Genomic DNA, 17,652 nt, shown 5'->3' with positions numbered 1-17,652 from the left:
CCCCAAAAACGTCCCCCAAAACCTCCTTTAAACCCCTCAAAATCCCCTTTGATCCCCAAAAATCCATCTTTGTACCCCAAAAACCTCCTTGAAATGGTAAAAATAATTCCTTTACCCCAAAAATCCCTGCAAAAATCCCATTTGAGCACCAAAACCTGCTTTTTAACCCCCAAAATCTAACTTCATACCCTAAAAATCCCCTTTAGAACCTCAAATATCCTCTTAAACCCCAAAAATCAGATAAACCCTAAATCCACGCTATTTTTTCCTCCTTTTTTTCAGCCTTGAACCCATTTCCCACCTTCTTCCCCCCCACAAAACACTCCAAGTTCTTCCTCCAGCGCCACCACTGAATTCTTTATTTTCACCCCCAAAAAAATCCTAAAAAAAACCCCAAAAAACCCCCCAAAATTACATATTTTTGGGCTTGGAGATGATGCCGTCGGGGTAGTGCTGCTTGAACTGCGCCACCACGTCGGGGTCCAGGAGGTGAATCCCGTCCAGCTGGTTCCCCAGAGTGATCCTAAAACCCCCAAAATCCGCGTCAAACCTCCAAAAACCGCCAACCCCGCGTGGAAAAAGAGCCCCGGAAAAAGCGGGATTTTGGTACCAGTTGGGCTGGACGTTGTGGGGGCGGCCGAAAAGTTCGATTTTCCGCGTGCCCGGCGAGAGCCGCTCGATCATCCCGTAGATCTCGTCAGGTTTGTGGCTGGTGGAGCGAACCTGGGGGCGAAAGCGGCGATTCTGGGGGGAAATCCGGCGGTTTGCGCCTTTTCCTGCGGCGCTTCCGTCGCTTTTCGCTGTTTCGGGAAGAGATTTGCCCGTTTTTCCGTGGTTTGTGAGGCGATGCTTTCGTTTCCCACCGTTTCCTGAAACGGTTTTCTCGTTTCCTGCCATTTTTGGAGGTCATTTTTCCATTTTTTCCTATTTTCTGAGTTAATTCCCTCATTTTTCCCCAATTTCTGCGCTGATTCTCTCATTTCCTGCCCTTTTCTGAGGTAATTCCCTCATTTTTTCCCATTTTCTGAGGTAGTTCCCTCATTTTCCCCAATTTCTGCGCTGATTCTCTCTTTTCCTGCCCTTTTCTGAGGTAATTCATTTTTCCCCATTTTCTGAGGCAATTCTCTCATTTCCCGCCCTTTTCTGAGGTAATTCCCTCATTTTTCCCCATTTTCTGAGGTAACTTCCTCTTTTCCTGACATTTTCTGAGGTAATTCCCTCATTTTTCCCCATTTTCTGAGGTAACTTCCTCTTTTCCTGCCCTTTTCTGAGGTAATTCCCTCATTTTTCCCCATTTTCTGAGGTAACTTCCTCTTTTCCTGACATTTTCTGAGGTAATTCCCTCATTTTTTCTCATTTTCTGGGGCAATTCTCTCATTTCCCGCCCTTTTCTGAGGTAATTCCCTCATTTTTCCCCATTTTCTGAGGTAACTTCCTCTTTTCCTGACATTTTCTGAGGTAATTCCCTCATTTTTTCTCATTTTCTGAGGCAATTCTCTCATTTCCCGCCCTTTTCTGAGGTAATTCGCTCATTTTTCCCCATTTTCTGAGGTAACTTCCTCTTTTCCTGCCCTTTTCTGAGGTAATTCCCTCATTTTTTCTCATTTTCTGAGGCAATTTTCTCATTTCCTGCCCTTTTCTGAGGTCATTCCCTCATTTTTCCCCATTTTCTGAGGTAACTTCCTCATTTCCTGCCCTTTTCTGAGGTAATTCCCTCATTTTTTCTCATTTTCTGAGGCAATTCTCTCATTTCCCGCCCTTTTCTGAGGTAATTCCCTCATTTTTCCCCATTTTCTGCACTGATTCTCTCATTTCCCACCCTTTTCTGAGGTAATTCCCTCATTTTTTCTCATTTTCTGAGGCAATTCTCTCATTTCCCGCCCTTTTCTGAGGTAATTCCCTCATTTTTCCCCATTTTCTGCACTGATTCTCTCATTTTCCACCCTTTTCTGAGGTAATTCCCTCATTTTTCCCCATTTTCTGAGGTAACTTCCTCTTTTCCTGACATTTTCTGAGGTGATTCCCTCATTTTCCCCATTTTCTGCACTGATTCTCTCATTTCCCACCCTTTTCTGAGGTGATTCTCTCATTTTTCCCAATTTTCTGTGCTGATTTTCTCATTTCCCACCCTTTTCTGAGGTAACTCCCTCATTTTCCCCATTTTTTGAGGCCACGCTCACATTTCACCCTGATTTTTGTAGAAAACCCTTTCACTTACTCAATGTCCTAAACAAAATTCCTTCTTTTTGCTCCGTTTTTTCACCATCCCCTCATTTCCCCCCATTTTTTCCCCACAATCCCTTCATTTCACTCTTCTTCGTGCCCTGCAGATTTACGGTTTAACCCCCCCCCTGGATTTTGGGATCAAATCCCCAGATTTTGGATTGAATTCCCCTGGATTTTGGGGTTGGTTTTTCCCTGCGGGGATTTTGGGTTGAAATCCCCGGGATTTGGGGGGGGTCTCACCTCAGCCACGATGACGTCACAATCCAGGCCCCGGTTGAAGCCTTGGGGGTTCCCCTTCACCCCCACCTGTGGGAGGGGCACATTTGGGGAGGGGGGGGGGGAAGGTCCTGGAATCTCAAAATCCACCCCAAAATCCCCTAAACTTCCCCAACACACCCAAAACCCACTCCAGCACCCTCAAAACCCACACAAGAACCCCCAAAATTGCCGAAACCCGCCACAAGACCCCCAAAATCCCCTAAACCCACCCCAGCACCCTAAAACCCCCCTTTACTGGAGCCCTCAGACCCCACATACACCGCAAGACCCCCAAAATCCCCTTTTTTTCTCTCCTGCCACCCCAAAAATCCCATTTATCCTCCTCCCCACCCCCCAAACTCCCCCCGTTCCCCGTCCCCGGGGTCCCGGGAGGGTTTTTGGGGACGCCCCGGGTTTGGGGTGGCCCCGTACCAGGCAGTGCTCCTTGCCGTGGTTCAGCCAGTGCCCCGTGCGCCCCGTCCGGATAATTCGCTGTAATTGGTTGGTTTTCACCCAAATTATCTCGTCCACGCGCTCGTACCTGGATGGGGCGGGGATTTGGGGGGGTCTCGGGGGGGATTTGAGGGGGTTTCGTGGGGGTTTTAGGGGTCGGGAGTTACCCCAAAACTCACCCCCAGAGGTTGAGGCATTCGCGGCCCAGCTCCATGGCCCTGGAATGGGGGTAAAGTGGGGAAATTAGGGGGGAAAATCGGGATTTTGGGGGGTGGAAATTGGGATTTGGGACGGGCCCCGATGGATTTGAGGGAGTTCCCGACGGATTCGGGGTGAATCCTAATGGATTTGGGGAGGATCACAATGGGTTTTGGGGGTCACGATGGGTTTGGGGTGAATCCCCAAGGATTTGAGGGAGTTCCCGATTGATTCGGGGTGAATCCTAATGGACTTGGGGAGGATCACAATGGGTTTTGGGGGTCACGATGGGTTTGGGGTGAATCCCGATGGGTTTGGGGTGAATCCCCAAGGATTTGAGGGAGTTCCCGATTGATTCGGGGTGAATCCTAATGGACTTGGGGAGGATCACAATGGGTTTTGGGGGTCACGATGGGTTTGGGGTGAATCCCGATGGGTTTGGGGTGAATCCCCAAGGATTTGGGGTGAGTCCCGATGGATCTGGGCTCCCCCCTCACCTGCCGGTGACCCAGAGGAAGAGGAAGCCCTCGTCCTGCAGCACGGGGATGTTGAGGCGCCGCATTTCGTCGTCCGTCAGGGTCCCGTAGGGCAGCTCCATGTGGATGTCCCAGGGCGGGTCCGCCATGACCACGGCGAACTTGCCCAGGATGGACACGTCCAGGTAGCGGATGTCGCAGCAGATCCACTGGGAAACGGGGGGAAAAACGGGGAGAAACGGGGGCGATCCGGTCAAAAATGGTAAAATCACCTCAGAAAATGGTAAAATCGCCTCAGAAAATGGCGGAACCGCCTCAGGAAATGGCGGGAAACTGAATCGCCTCAGGAAATGGCGGGAAACTGAACAGCCTCAGGAAATGGCGGGAAACGAGAGGATTGCATCAAAAAGTGCTGAAGTAACCTCAGAAATCAGCAGAATCGCCTCAAAACTGGTGGGAAATACCTCAAAAATGGTGAGAAACGAGGGGATCACCTCAGAAAGTGGGGGGGAACGAGGGAATTGCCTCTAGAAATGGTGGGAAACGGGAGAAGTTCCTCACAAAGTGGCACAATCGCCTCAAAAAAGGTGGGAAACGGGGGAATTGCCTCAGGAAACAGTAAATAAACAAATTGCTTCAAAAAAGCAGAGTTGTCTGGAAAAAAAAAAAACGGGGTAAAGCACGAAACCACCTCAGGAAAAATGAGGAAATAAAGGAACTGCCCCCAAAAATGGCGAGAAACGAACAAATCTCCTCAAACGCGAGGGAAAATAACGAAACGCCACCAAAAAACCTCCCGTTTTTTCACCAAAATTCCTCCGAAAAGGGACGTTACCTGCGGCGGGAAGAGGCGGTCGGCGCCGGCGTCCGGCGGCGGCCCCCGGGGCAGGTCCGGGGGCGGGGAGCGGTCGCGCGGCCGCGCCCGGGTGGGGCTGCGCGGGGGAGTGACCGCGCAGGCGTCGATCTCGTAGTGGACGTACTTGCAGGTGTCCATGTGGAAGCAGGTGTTGAGGAAGGAGCAGTCGCCCAGCGACTCGTCCGTGTGCTTGTTGATGATGCGCCTGGCGGGGGAAAGGGGGGAGGAAAAAAAAAACGGGATTTTGGGGGGAAATTCCGTGTTTTTTCCAAGATTCGGGGCGGGGGTTTGGGGGGAATTCCACGCTTCTCAAAGATTCGGGGTGAAATTCGGAGAAATTCCGTGTTTTTCGAAGATTCGGGGCGGGATTTGGGGGGAATTCCATGTTTCTCAAATATTTGGGGAGAAATTCTGAGAAATTCCATGTTTTTCAAGGATTCAGGGTGGGGGTTTGGGGGGAATTCCACATTTCTCAAAGATGCGGGGTGAAATTTGGAGAAATTCCGTATTTTTCAAAGATTCGGGGCGGGGATTTGGGGGGAATTCCACATTTCTCAAAGATCAGGGGTGAAATTTGGAGAAACTCCATGTTTTTCGAAGACTCGGGGTGGGATTTGGGGGGGATGCCACGTTTCTCAAGGATTTGGGAAGAAATTCGGAGAAATTCCATATTTTTCGACGATTCGGTACGGGGATTTTGGGGGAATTCCACGTTTCTCAAAGATTCAGGGTGAAATCTCAAAAGCTAAGAATAAAAAATCACAAAATCGGGAAAAAAAAATCTGCGAAATCCTGGGTAGAGACTGTAAATCCAGGGGCGAAAACCGCGAAACGATGGATGAAAATCACGTCGTCGGCACTTAAAATCATTAAATTACGAATAAAATCTACAGAACCGTGGGCAAGACCGTGACTAAAAACCACGGATGGAAGAGCAGAACGCGTAACCCCGAAACGAACCCCCCGACATCCCGGACAAGGCTCCACAAAATCCCGGATAAATCCCACGCAATCCCGAGCGGAACGGCGCCGACTGACCGGAAGTGGAGCTTGCGGCAGGGCCGCTCGGCGCCGGAGGCCTTGACGCACTCCTCCTTGGTGCCGTGGTCGCAGAACTCCTGCACCTGCGCGCGGCCCCGCGAGCGGAACTTCTCCACGATGGACTGCTCCTTGGCCGTCGTGGTGTTCAGCAGCTCCAGGATCTCCTGGCTCACCTGAGGGAGCGGCGACGGAACGCTCGGAGCCGCCCTGAGGCTCCGCCCACCATCGTGAGGCTCCGCCCACCTCCCTGAGGCTCCACCAATCCCCTCGAGGCTCCACCCACCTCCCCAAGGCTCCACCAATCCCCTCGAGGCTCCACCCACCTCCCCAAGGCTCCACCAATCCCCTCGAGGCTCCGCCCACCATCTTGAGGCTCCACCAATCTCTTTGAAGCTCCGCCCACCATTGTGAGGCTCCACCAATCCCCTTGAGGCTCTGCCCACCAGTGTGAGGCTCCGCCAATCCCCTTGAGGCTCCGCCCACCTCCCTGAGGCTCCACCAATCCCCTCGAGGCTCCGCCCACCTCCCTGAGGCTCCACCAATCCCCTCGAGGCTCCGCCCACCATCTTGAGGCTCCACCAATCTCTTTGAAGCTCCGCCCACCATTGTGAGGCTCCACCAATCCCCTTGAGGCTCTGCCCACCAGTGTGAGGCTCCGCCAATCCCCTTGAGGCTCCGCCCACCTCCCTGAGGCTCCACCAATCCCCTCGAGGCTCCGCCCACCTCCCTGAGGCTCCACCAATCCCCTCGAGGCTCCGCCCACCATCTTGAGGCTCCACCAATCTCTTTGAAGCTCCGCCCACCATTGTGAGGCTCCACCAATCCCCTTGAGGCTCTGCCCACCAGTGTGAGGCTCCACCCATCATCTTTAGACCCCTCCCACCATCTTTAAGCTCCGCCCACCTCCTTGTGGCCCCACCTACTGTCTTTAGACTCCACCCACCACCTTTAGACTCCACCCACCGCCTTTAGGCCCCACCCACCACCTTTAGGCCCCACCCACCACCTTTAGACTCCACCCACCGCCTTTAGGCCCCACCCACCACCTTTAGACTCCACCCACCACCTTTAGACTCCACCCACCGCCTTTAGGCTCCGCCCACCACCTTTAGACTCCGCCCACCACCTTTAGGCTCCACCCACCGCCTTTAGGCTCCACCCACCACCTTGAGGCTCCACCCACCGCCTTTAGGCTCCACCCACCGCCTTTAGGCTCCACCCACCACCTTTAGACTCCACCCACCACCTTTAGGCTCCACCCACCGCCTTTAGGCTCCACCCACCACCTTGAGGCTCCACCCACCGCCTTGAGGCTCCACCCACCACCTTTAGGCTCCACCCACCGCCTTTAGGCTCCACCCACCGCCTTTAGGACCCACCCACCACCTTTAGGCTCCACCCACCACCTTTAGGCTCCACCCACCACCTTTAGACTCCACCCACCACCTTTAGGCCCCACCCACCACCTTTAGGCCCCACCCACCACCTTTAGACTCCACCCACCGCCTTTAGGCTCCACCCACCACCTTTAGGCTCCACCCACCACCTTTAGGCTCCACCCACCGCCTTTAGGCTCCACCCACCACCTTTAGGCTCCACCCACCACCTTGAGGCTCCACCCACCGCCTTGAGGCTCCACCCACCACCTTTAGGCTCCACCCACCGCCTTTAGACCCCACCCACCACCTTTAGACTCCACCCACCACCTTTAGGCTCCACCCACCACCTTTAGATTCCATCTCAATGCCCCAGCCGCATCTTTAAGCTCCACCCACCACCTTGTAACCCCACCCACCCTCATGAAGCTCCACCCACCCCCACTTTAGACCCCGCCCACTGCTTTTAGGCCCCACCCACCACCTGCAGGCCCCACCCGCCACCTTTAGAACCCCACCCAAACTTCAGCCCCGCCCCCTCCGACCCCACCCACCTTAGCCCCGCCCACCCCTCTCCAGCCCCGCCCACCTTCTTGCTCTGCTGCTCCTTGGTGGACTGCTGACTCAGCAGGCTCTCGATCTCCAGGTCCACGTCCGACGCCGCCGCCCGCCGCGACTTCTTGGCCTCCTTCCCCTCCCCCGCCGCCCCCCCCGCCCCTCCCCCTCCCCCGCCGCCCGCCGCCCCTCCCCCCGCGCCGCCGTCCTGCTCCGCCCGCCTCTTCTCGGCCGCCACCACGCCAGTCATGGCCGAGAGCTTGGAGTGGTCAGCGAAGGTGACCAGCGTGGGGCCGTCGTGCAGCAGCCCCCGGCGCACCTCGATCAGCTCCTGCGCCGCGAACTTGTGCAGGAGGCTCTCCACGGCGCGCAGCGTCACCTGCGCGTCGCCCTGCGGGGGTGCGGCGCTCGTTTTTGGGGGGCTCCTCTTGGGTTTTTGGGGTTTTGTGCGATTCGGGAAATCCGGGATCGCCTTTCCTGACTTTGGGGAACCCCCCCACCCCATGTCCTCTCCCCTGCAGCTGAATTTGAGCGCTTTTGGGATCGGTTTTGCTGGGTTTTGTGGGATTTCTGAGGGAATTTCGGGGCGTGCGGGTGGATTTTGAGATCCGGGAAGGTGGGGACACCGGGGTGGGCACCTGGGCACACCTGGAAGGACTGGGAGGAACTGGGAGTGGGGTCCGGGGGGGGGGGGATTTGGAGCGGGGGCCACCCGTCTCCCCACTCCCAGGTGTGCACAGGTGCGGCCTGGGCGCGTCCCCAGCCCCAGGTGAGCTCATCCCCCAGCCCCAGGTGAGCTCATCCCCCAGCCCCAGGTGAGAGCATCCCCCAGCCCCAGGCGCGTCCCCGGCCGTCCCCTACCCCGGCGATGGCGGCGCGGATGGCGCCGGCGTCGGTGGGCAGCGGCAGGGCCAGGTCGGACAGGTGCAGCAGCAGCCGCCGCTCCAGCGCCGGGTCCGGCTCCGACGGCTCCCCCGGGAGCCCCTCGGGACCCCCGGGTGGGGAGGGGGCGCCCGTGGGGGCGGGGCCGAGCGAGGACACGCCCCCGGAGGCGGGGCCGGGCGGGGCGGGGCCCGCGGGGGCGGGGCTGCAGGTGCGGGGGGGCGTGGCCAGGGAGAGGTCATGGCGGGGGTCTGTGAGGGGAGAGAGCAGCTTAATTAACCCCGAGTTATTAATTAGCCCCCCCCAGCTCGTAATTAACCCCCCCACTGTTAATTAACGCACCGCTTCTAATTACGTGCAAGCCCCTAATTAGTCTCCAAACTCTCGTTAAACCCCATCCCCTCGTTAATTCCTAGTCTCTAACCGGAGTGACCCCTCATTAACCCCTGACCCCTCACTAATCCTTAGCCCCTAATTAATCCCTAGCCCCTAATTAACCTCAACCCCCCCAATTAGCCCCCAGCCTTTAATCAACCCCTCACCCCCCTCCCCTCATTAACCCCCCCAGTTACCCGCAGACCCCAATAAATCCCCAACCCTTATCAACTCCTGCCACCCCCGCCCCCTCATGAACCCCCCTAATTAACCCTTAACCCCTCATTAACCCCGCCCCCCCTCCCCGCGCTCTCACCGGTCCCTCCGAGTGGGTCCTGCTTCCTGCGACGCTGCAGCCGCTCGCGGAGCGAGTCCAGCTGCTTCTTGTGCGCCTGGATCGAGCTCCACGTGTCCGACATGGCCCCGCCGGCTCCGATCGCGACCCTGTCGCGACAGGGACCGGCCGCGACCCTCCCGCTCCCGCGCGGGCCCGCGCCGCCTCACGCTACCGGAAGCGGAAGTTCCCGGGGGTGCCGTGAAGCCGCCGCCGCCATCTTGAGTGTGGGCAGCTCATCGGTTTCCACGGCGGCCGCCGCCATTTTGAGAGCGGGCAGCACCCTCCCCTATGATTCCTATGACAACCGGAGGCTTTTTAAAACCGGGAAATTCCCGGCGTGCCGTTTCCATGGGAACAGATTAGGAGGCACTTCGAAACCGGGCCTTTCCCGGCGTTTTATCGCAAGAGAAACCGGCGGCGTTGCGAGCGGAGGCCGCGCCTCAGTGACGGCACAGCGGCCACCGCCGCCATCTTTAAACAGGGCAGTTCCCCGCGTCCCGTTACCATGGCAACGCGCGCCATTTTCAGCACTGGCCCCGCCCCTCTGAGGGCACCGTGGCAACGGCCGCCATTTTGCGCATGGGCAAAGACCCCACGCAGTTGCCATGGCAACCGCCGCCATTTTCACACCGGGCACTTCCCGCGTTCCGTTTCCACGGCAACCGCCGCCATTTTGCGCGCTGGCCCCGCCCCTCTGAGGGCGCCGCCTTCTTTGTTAAGGGCGGCGCCATTTTCTGGCCCCGCTTTTGGGGCGATTCCTCCGATTTTTGGGGTCTCGCTTTTTCCCGCGGCTCCCCCAAATCCATCTCCTTTCCCCCGCCCCCCAAATCACACACGGGAGACAGCAGGGGCATGGGGGGGGGGTGTCAGCAAACAGCTTTAATCGGCCTGTACATGAGGGGGGAGGAGTTTTGGGGGTCGCAGGGAAATTTTGGGGGTCCCGAGGGGAATTTTGGGGTCTCCCCGATTCCTAAACTACTCCCCCGAAGTTTCGGGGTCCCCCTTGTCGCCAGCGGGGGTCGGGGTCCGGTTTGGGGGCACCTAAAGGGGGGAAAAAAGGGGGGGGGGGTGTCAATGCCTTGGGGGGCCCCAAAAAACGCCTCGTTTTTGGCTTCCCCCTAATTTTGGGGTCCCTCTGGAATTTTGGAATCCCCCCCCCCCCCCCCCCGCTCACCTCCCCTCCTCCATCCGGGTCCTCGGGGTCTCCCAGCATTTCGGGGGGGTCTGTCCCCTCCATTTCTTCTTCCTCATCCTCCTCTTCCTCCTGCACCTCCCCCAGCCCCCCCAATTTTGGGGCCCCGCCCGGATTTTGGGGGTCCCGGTGCCCCCCGGCGTGGGCCCGGCCACGCCCACACACCTGGCACAGGTGGGGACGCCCCGAACCCGGAGAATTCCTGCCCAAAATCGGGGGGTTCCCGCCCAGGATTGGGCAATTCCCGCCCGAACCCGGAGAATTCCCGCCCAAAACCGAGGGATTCCCGCCCAAATTCGGAGAGTTCCCGCCCAAAACCGAGGGACTCCCGCCCGAAATCGCGGGATTCCCGCCCGAAACCACCCCGGGAATGTTCCGGAAGCTCCCTTGGCAGGAGGGGGAGGGGCAGGAGGGCGGGAATTCCGGAAATTCCAATTTTTCCACCAATTCCTGCAGCTTGGAGGTCTCGGAGGGGGCGGGGCCGCGGGGGTTGGGGGCGGGGCCAGGAGGGGGCGGGGCGTTCTCGTCGTGGGCGGGGCCGGGCGGGCGCAGGAGGAGGAGCTTGGGGAAGGGGGCGGGGCTTGGTTTGACCTCTTGACCCCCCGGGCTGGGCAGGGGGGGCGTGGCCGGAGGCTGGTGGGGGTCGGTCACTTCGGGGGGGACCTGTGGGGTGACCAGAGAGATGCAGGTGACCCCAGCCTTGACCCTGTGGCCACCCAAAGTGACCACCCGAGCCCAACTCTGACCCACTGAGCCCAACCTCATCCGCCGACCCCCCGGTGACCTCTTGACCCGACCTTGACCTGTCCATCCCCACTGACCACCGACCTTAACCTCGACCCACTGCCCCCAACACTGACCCCCCACTGACCCCCCACTGACCCCCCACTGAGCCATCAACCCCTCAACCCCAACCCCGCCCTTGACCATCAACCCCCTCCCTTAACCCACCGACCCCCGCTGACCCCCAAAGCTGACCCACTGACCCCTCGCCCCCTCACCTCCGCCCTCGGCGCTCCCCCGCCGCCGTCTCCGTCCCCCCGGCGCGGCGCCGGGCCCCTCTCGCGGTGCCGCCGCAGGTGCACCTTGAGGTTGCCGCGGGTGGTGAAGCGGCCGCCGCAGAGGTCGCAGCGGAACGGCCGCTCGCCCGTGTGCGAGCGCAGGTGGATCTGCCGCGCGCTGGCGCTGCCGAACGGCTTCCCGCAGAACCCGCAGCCGTGCCGGGGCCCCGCGGCGCTCGGGGGGCGCGGTGGGGCCGGCCGCGGGGCCAGCGGCGACGGGGAACCCAACGGCGGCAACGCCGGGGCCAACGATGGCGACGAACCCAACGTTGACCCCAGCGTTGACCTTGAACCCAACGTTGAACCCAACGATGGCGACGAACCCAACGTTGACCCCAACGTTGACCTTGAACCCAACGTTGAACCCAACGATGGCGACGAACCCAACGTTGACCCCAACGTTGACCTTGAACCCAACGTTGAACCCAACGATGGCGACGAACCCAACGTTGACCCCAACGTTGACCTTGAACCCAACGTTGAACCCAACGATGACGAAGAACCCAACGCTGACCCCGCCGTCGACCCCAATGACGCCGCCGAGCCCAACGACGACGTCGACCCCAACGACGACCCCAACGTGGACGCCAACGACGTCATGGAGCCCAGCGTGGACGCCAAGGCCACGGCGATGCCGGAGCGCTGCGGCTTGGGGAAAGGCGGGAAGAGCAGGAAGTGGGGGCCCGGGGGGGGTTTCTGGGGCGGCCGCGGCGGCTCCAGCGCCCCCAGGAGCAGCAGCTGGCGGCAGATGTCCTGGGTCAGCTGCATCTGGAGCAGCTGGCGCTGGTGCAGCTGCCGCAGCTCCTCCAGGATCAGCCGCAGCTCCGGCGGCGCCGGCGGCGCCATGGGCGGGGGAGGGGAGGGGGCCAGCGGGGAGGGCGGGGAGGGGGCGGCGGGGGCTGGGGGAGGGGGGAGAGAGAGGGAGGTTAGGGTGGCGAAACCTCAAAATCGACGCTTTTCAGCCCGAAATCGCAGTTTGTACACAATTACCATTCTTTTCCACCCAAAGTTACCATAATTCACCCCAAAACTACCACTGCTGCCCCAAAAGTGTTGTTATTCGCCCAAAACTCGCTGTTATTTGTCCCCAAAATCAAAGCTTTTGCCACGAGTTGTCGTTGTTCGCCTCAAAATCACCGCTTTTCACCCCAAATTTGCTGTTGTTCCCCGCAGAATCGGGTTTGCCCTCCCCAAAATCGGCATTTCTCACCCCAAGTTTGTCGTTACTAGCCCAAACCTGTCGTCGTTTGCGCCAAAATTACCGCATTTCACCCAAAATTCCCATTATTCTCCAGAGCACCACCAAAATTCCCATCCAAAAATCATAACCCGCCCCTAAAGCCACGTTTATCCCCCAAAAATGACATTATTCCCCCCAAAAAAAGCATATTCCCCCAAATCTGCCAAGTATCCCCCCCAAATTACCATTATCCCCCTAAATTCCCCGTTATTCCCCCAAAATCTCCTTTTTTTCAACCAAATCCCCTCAAACACCCTCAAATCCTTCTTTCCCCCCCAAAAAAAACCTTTTTCCCCAAAAATCCCTGTTTTCCCCCCAAAATCCCCATTTCCCCCCCTAAATCCCCTTCCAAACTTCCCTTTTCCCCAAAAAAACCCTTTTCCCTCCCAACCCCCCTCAAACACCCCAAATCCCCCTTTTTATCCCCAAAAATCCCCTTTTTGTCCCCAAATCCCCCTTTCCCCCCCAAACCCCTTTTTGCCACAAAAAATCCCCTTTTCAACCCAAATCCTCCTTTTTCTCCCCCCAAAATCCTCCTCAAACCTCCCTTTCCCCTCCCCCCCTAAAAATAATCCATTTTCCCCCCCAAACCCCTCCAAATTCCCCTTTTTCCCCGAAAAAATTCTCCTTTTTCCTCCCCCAAAATCCCCTTTTTTCCCCCCAAACCCCCTTTTTTCCCTGCAACCCCTCCAAAAATCCCACTTTTGCCCCCAAATCCCCTTTTCTTCCCCCCCAAAAATCCCCTTTTCCCCCCCCAATCCGCCTTTTTTACCCCCCAAACCCCTTTTTTCCAATCAGATCCCCCCCAAAATCCCGGTTTTTTCCCCCCAAACCCCCTTTTCCCACCCAAACTCCCCCAAAATCCCCGTTTCCCCCCCCAAAATCCCGGTTTCCCGCCCCCCAAAATTCCCGGGTTTCCCCCCCCAGTCCCCCTCTCCCCCTCCCATCCCGGGATTTTTGGGGTGAATCCCGGCGATTTCGGGTCCTTTCCGCACCTCCGGGCTCGGCCATGGCCGAGGGTCGGGAAATGACGTCACGGGGGGGAGGGGGCGCCTGTCGCGACAGAGGGTGACGTCACCGCGAGGGGAGGGGCGGATTTTGGGGGGGTTTGGGGGGATTTGGGGTATTTTGGGGGGGATTTGGGGGTCCTGAATGGGATTGGGGGGGGTTGAGGGGGGCTTGGGGGGAATTTGGGGGATTTTGGAGGGGTCCCAGGAGGGTTTTGGGGAGGTTTTGAGGAATTTGGGGGCTTTGGGGGGAGGTTTGGGGGTCCTCGATGGGGTTGGGGGGGGCTTGAGGGGGATTTTGGGGAGGATTTGGGGGGTCCCGGGAGGGTTTTGGGGGGATTTGGAGGGATTTGGGGAGATTTTGGGGGGATTTTGGGTGGATTTGGGGTTTTCTGGGGGGGAGTTTGGGGGGATTTGGGTGTTCAGGGGAGTTTTAGGGGATTTGGGGGCATTTTGGGGTCTCTCGGGGGGGTTGGGGGATCCCAAAGGGGGTTTGGGGGGATTTGAGGGGGGTCGAGCGGGTTTGGGGGGGTCCCTGAGGGTTTTGGGGGGGATTTGGTGGCTCTGAGGGGTTTTGGGGGGGATTTAGGGAGAGTTTGGGGGGGATTTAGGGGAGTTGAGGATGCTGGGGGAGGATTTGGGGGGGTTGAGGGGATTTGGGGGGTTTTGGGGTTCCCTGAGGGGATTTTGGGGGTCCTTTAGAGGCTTTGGGGAGGATTTAGGGGGGGTTGAGGGGTCTCTGAGGGGATTTGGGGGAGATTTGGGGTCTGTGAGGGGTTTGGGGGGTCCTGGAGGGGGATTTTGGGGTCTGTGAGGGGTTTTGGGGGTGTTGGAGGCGGTTTGGGGGGATTTTGGGGGCATTTGGGGGTTTTGGGGTCTCTGGGGGGGCTTTGGGGGTCCTTTAGAGGCTTTGGGGAGGATTTAGGGGGGTTGGAGGGGTCTCTGAGGGGATTTTGGGGGGGATTTGGGGTCTCTGAGGGGTTTGGGGGGTCCTGGAGGGGGATTTTGGGGTCTCTGAGGGGTTTGGGGGGTCCTGGAGGGGGTTTGGGGGGATTTTGGGGGCATTTGGGAGTTTTGGGGGCATTTGGGAGTTTTGGGGGGTCCTGGAGGGGGTTCTGAGGGGAATTTGGGGTCTCTGAGGGGTTTTGGGGGGTCCTGGAGGGGGATTTTGGGGTCTGTGAGGGGGTTTGGGGGTGTTGGAGGCGGTTTGGGGGGATTTTGGGGGCATTTGGGGGTTTTGGGGTCTCTGGGGGGCTTTGGGGGTCCTTTAGAGGCTTTGGGGAGGATTTAGGGGGGTTTGAGGGGTCTCTGAGGGGATTTTGGGGAGATTTGGGGGTCTCTGAGGGGATTTTGGGGGGATTTGGGGTCTCTGAGGGGATTTTGGGGGGGATTTGGGGTCTCTGAGAGGTTTAGGGGGTCCTGGAGGGGGTTTTGGGAGGATGAGAGGGTTTTGGAGGTCTCTGAGGGGATTTTGGGGGGTCCTGGAGGGGGTTTGGGGGGATTTTGGGGGCATTTGGGAGTTTTGGGGGCATTTGGGAGTTTTGGGGGGTCCTGGAGGGGGGTTCTGAGGGGAATTTGGGGTCTCTGAGGGGTTTTGGGGGGTCCTGGAGGAGGATTTTGGGGTCTGTGAGGGGTTTTGGGGGTGTTGGAGGCGGTTTGGGGGGATTTTGGGGGCATTTGGGGGTTTTGGGGTCTCTGAGGGGGCTTTGGGGGGTCCTGAAGAGGAAGCCTGGGGTGGGATTTAGGGGGGTCCCGGCCGCTGATTGGTTCCCCGCGGCGCCTCTGGGCCAATCAGAAGCCGTCGCAGGGCAGATTTGGCCCCCCCTCAGGCTGCGCTTCCCGCCAACTCCGCTGATTGGCTCCCCGCTGCGCCCCTGGGCCAATCAGAGCGCGTTGCCGGGCAGATCAGGCGCCGGGAGCGCGCGCTTCCCGCGCACGCCGCTGATTGGTTCCCGCCCACTCCTCTCGACCAATCAGCGCCCGTTGCTGAGGGGGGGGGGAAGCGCAAAAATGCGGAGTTTTGGGCTGTTGGGGGGGGTTATTGTTATTATTTTTATTATTTTTATTATTTTTATTATTTTTATTATTTTTATTATTTTTTAATTGCAATTAATTTATTTGATATTTTATCCTCATTGAGTTGATTTTTCGGCGTTCGGGCTTTTATTTCACCGCTTTTAGTTCGTTTAATTGAAGTTTATTGATGTTTTATTGAGCTTAATTGGGATTTATTTCATGTAATTAATTTAATTTCAATTAATATAAATTTAATTTCATTTATTTTATTTCAATTTTTTTTTCAGTTATTTTGTATTTCTTTGGTTTTATAGAATTTTGGGAGTTTATTTCATGGAGTATCACATGTTCCTTAAAATCATTTTACTTTATTCCATTTATTTTAATTTATTTTAATTTATTTCCTTGATTTAATAAATTTTTCTGCATTAATTTATTTTTATTTCTTTTATTTCACCCATTTCATCTTCGATTTGCACGGATTTCCTCTCTCTATTTTCTCTATTTTCTGTTTATTTTGTTTTATTTTATTTTATTTTATTTTAATTACTTTTATTGCATTTTAATCATTCCACTTCTTTTATTTTCTTTTATTCTCTTTTATTCCCTTTGTTGATCCATTTCCTTTTCTTCTATTCCAATTATTAATTCCACTTATTCTCTTATTTATTCCCTTTATTTCCCATTATTTTTATTTCATTTCGCTTTTATTTGATTTCTTCACTTCTTAAAATTTCCTTTATTTTCTTCCATTTATTTTATTTTATTGCATTTTAGTTTAATTTTTTTATTTATTTAATTTTTTATTTTATTTATTCAACTTTTCCTCTTAATTCCATTTATTTTCTTCTATTCCGTTTCCTTTTACTGTGTTAATTTGTAAGACACATAATCTAAATAAATGTAATGTCATTTATATAAGTGAATTATGCGTCATTTATATGAAATAATTTTATTATTTTATCACTTTAGTTTCCTTTTCTTTTTAATATAATTAAATATTTTTAATCATTTTTTATTCCTATTATAGATGAAACAAAAATAAATAAAATAAAATAAACCAAAGGAAAATAAAGTCCAAATATTTTACCTCATTTTCCATTTTATTTTATATCATTTTAATTTTTTCTGATTTTTCCCATCTATTTTATTCGAATTATTTGATTCCATTTAATTCCATTTAATTCTGTTACACTTTATCACAAAAAACTCCCAACAATTCCAAAGGCAAAAAATCAAAATAATAAACCAAGAACAAAATGAAATTATTTATTTTGTTATTGAAACCAGGGGATTTATTAGTAACAGTTAATAAAGCCTAATAAATGTAATTAACTTTAATAGATGTTAATAAACATTAAAAGAATCTGGTAAAACATTGAAAGGATAAAATACAAAGATTCTAAACCAAAATAAAAGCAGAAATATAAAAAAATTAAACTTATTAATTAACCTCAACTAAACAAAAGTTTATTAATTATAAAAGTAATTAATTGTTAATTAAATAAAAACTCAAACGGAAACTAATAATAATAGGAACTTACAAAAATGGTATTGATAAAGTTACACAATTGGCAAATAATTAATTAATTTACCCTAAAATCATGATCAGGGTTAAATCAAGGATAAAATGCAATTAAAAATAGAAAATTAAATTAATAAGAGAAAATACAATTAATAATAGGAGAAAAAGTGATTTTCGAAGCAATGAAGTTGATAAAAAGAAAAATAACAGCTATTAATTAAACCTAATAAAATTATTTTTAAGTTATAAATGATGAAATTAATAAATGTAATCTGAAATTAGTGAAAAATAATAAGAATGAGAATCGATAATCCTGGAGCACAATTAATTTGATCAATTGAGGTAAAATAATGAAATTAATCAGAATAAAAATTATTGGGAAATGTATAAAGTAATTAAAGAAGTGTCAATGTAAATTAATAAATATCGAGGGAAATTAATAAATACCGACAGAAATCACTGAAAAATAAAGGAAATAAGAAGCGAGATCAAGACAATTAATAAAATCCTGTAAATAAAATGAAAATCATCAATAATAATAATTAATATTATTCAATAACATCAATAAACAGCAATAA

The 17,652-nt window shown here is 54.1% G+C and overlaps 3 protein-coding genes across 5 annotated transcripts in view; 1 reads left to right on the top strand and 2 right to left on the bottom strand.

Annotated features, from left to right (window-relative positions):
• Nucleotides 1-332: 332 nt before the first annotated feature.
• Nucleotides 333-9,218, bottom strand: METTL3 (methyltransferase like 3). 2 transcript variants are annotated; one of them, XM_032097711.1, is made up of 11 exons: nt 9,013-9,218; nt 8,301-8,572; nt 7,474-7,830; nt 5,506-5,681; nt 4,447-4,672; nt 3,633-3,820; nt 3,117-3,155; nt 2,917-3,025; nt 2,467-2,532; nt 611-723; nt 333-523 (listed from the first exon to the last, which is right to left on the bottom strand). In XM_032097711.1, exons 1-11 carry the CDS (start codon nt 9,113-9,115, stop codon nt 412-414), a joined length of 1,761 nt encoding a protein of 586 aa, XP_031953602.1. In that variant the 5' UTR covers nt 9,116-9,218; the 3' UTR covers nt 333-411. The 2 variants fall into 2 exon arrangements, with proteins under 2 accessions (XP_031953602.1, XP_031953603.1); XM_032097712.1 differs by lacking the exon at nt 2,467-2,532.
• Nucleotides 9,219-9,796: 578 nt separating this feature from the next.
• Nucleotides 9,797-12,165, bottom strand: LOC116438727 (sal-like protein 3). 2 transcript variants are annotated; one of them, XM_032097726.1, is made up of 4 exons: nt 11,633-12,165; nt 11,227-11,572; nt 10,208-10,888; nt 9,797-10,074 (listed from the first exon to the last, which is right to left on the bottom strand). In XM_032097726.1, exons 1-4 carry the CDS (start codon nt 12,130-12,132, stop codon nt 10,009-10,011), a joined length of 1,593 nt encoding a protein of 530 aa, XP_031953617.1. In that variant the 5' UTR covers nt 12,133-12,165; the 3' UTR covers nt 9,797-10,008. The 2 variants fall into 2 exon arrangements, with proteins under 2 accessions (XP_031953617.1, XP_031953616.1); XM_032097725.1 differs by having other exon boundaries at nt 11,227-12,165.
• A 1,370-nt stretch (nt 12,166-13,535) lies between these two features.
• The window catches only part of SUPT16H (SPT16 homolog, facilitates chromatin remodeling subunit), a 22,295-nt gene continuing 18,178 nt past the window's right edge, over nt 13,536-17,652 (top strand). The window contains exon 1 of the mRNA XM_032097694.1: nt 13,536-13,545. Coding sequence (XP_031953585.1) covers nt 13,536-13,545 — 10 coding nt within the window. The remainder of the gene's footprint in view (nt 13,546-17,652) is intronic.

The sequence above is a fragment of the Corvus moneduloides genome, unplaced genomic scaffold, assembly GCF_009650955.1.
Source record: "Corvus moneduloides isolate bCorMon1 unplaced genomic scaffold, bCorMon1.pri scaffold_106_arrow_ctg1, whole genome shotgun sequence".
Classification (NCBI taxonomy): Eukaryota; Metazoa; Chordata; class Aves; order Passeriformes; family Corvidae; genus Corvus; species Corvus moneduloides.
This window is presented reverse-complemented; position numbering and strand designations above follow the sequence as displayed.

Bases quoted from the DNA above. Each gene is read 5' to 3' on its own strand.
- LOC116438727 (XM_032097725.1), bottom strand. From the start codon at position 12,132: ATGGCGCCGCCGGCGCCGCCGGAGCTGCGGCTGATCCTGGAGGAGCTG. The intron at 10,889-11,226 runs GTGAGGGGGCGA...GTCACCCCACAG, and splicing joins GGGGAGCGCCGAGGGCGGAG to GTCCCCCCCGAAGTGACCGA. The intron at 10,075-10,207 runs GTGAGCGGGGGG...TCCCCCCTTTAG, and splicing joins ACCCGGATGGAGGAGGGGAG to GTGCCCCCAAACCGGACCCC.
- METTL3 (XM_032097711.1), bottom strand. From the start codon at position 9,115: ATGTCGGACACGTGGAGCTCGATCCAGGCGCACAAGAAGCAGCTGGAC. The intron at 8,573-9,012 runs GTGAGAGCGCGG...CTCCCCTCACAG, and splicing joins GGACCCACTCGGAGGGACCG to ACCCCCGCCATGACCTCTCC. The intron at 4,673-5,505 runs GTCAGTCGGCGC...TTCCCCCGCCAG, and splicing joins TGCCGCAAGCTCCACTTCCG to GCGCATCATCAACAAGCACA.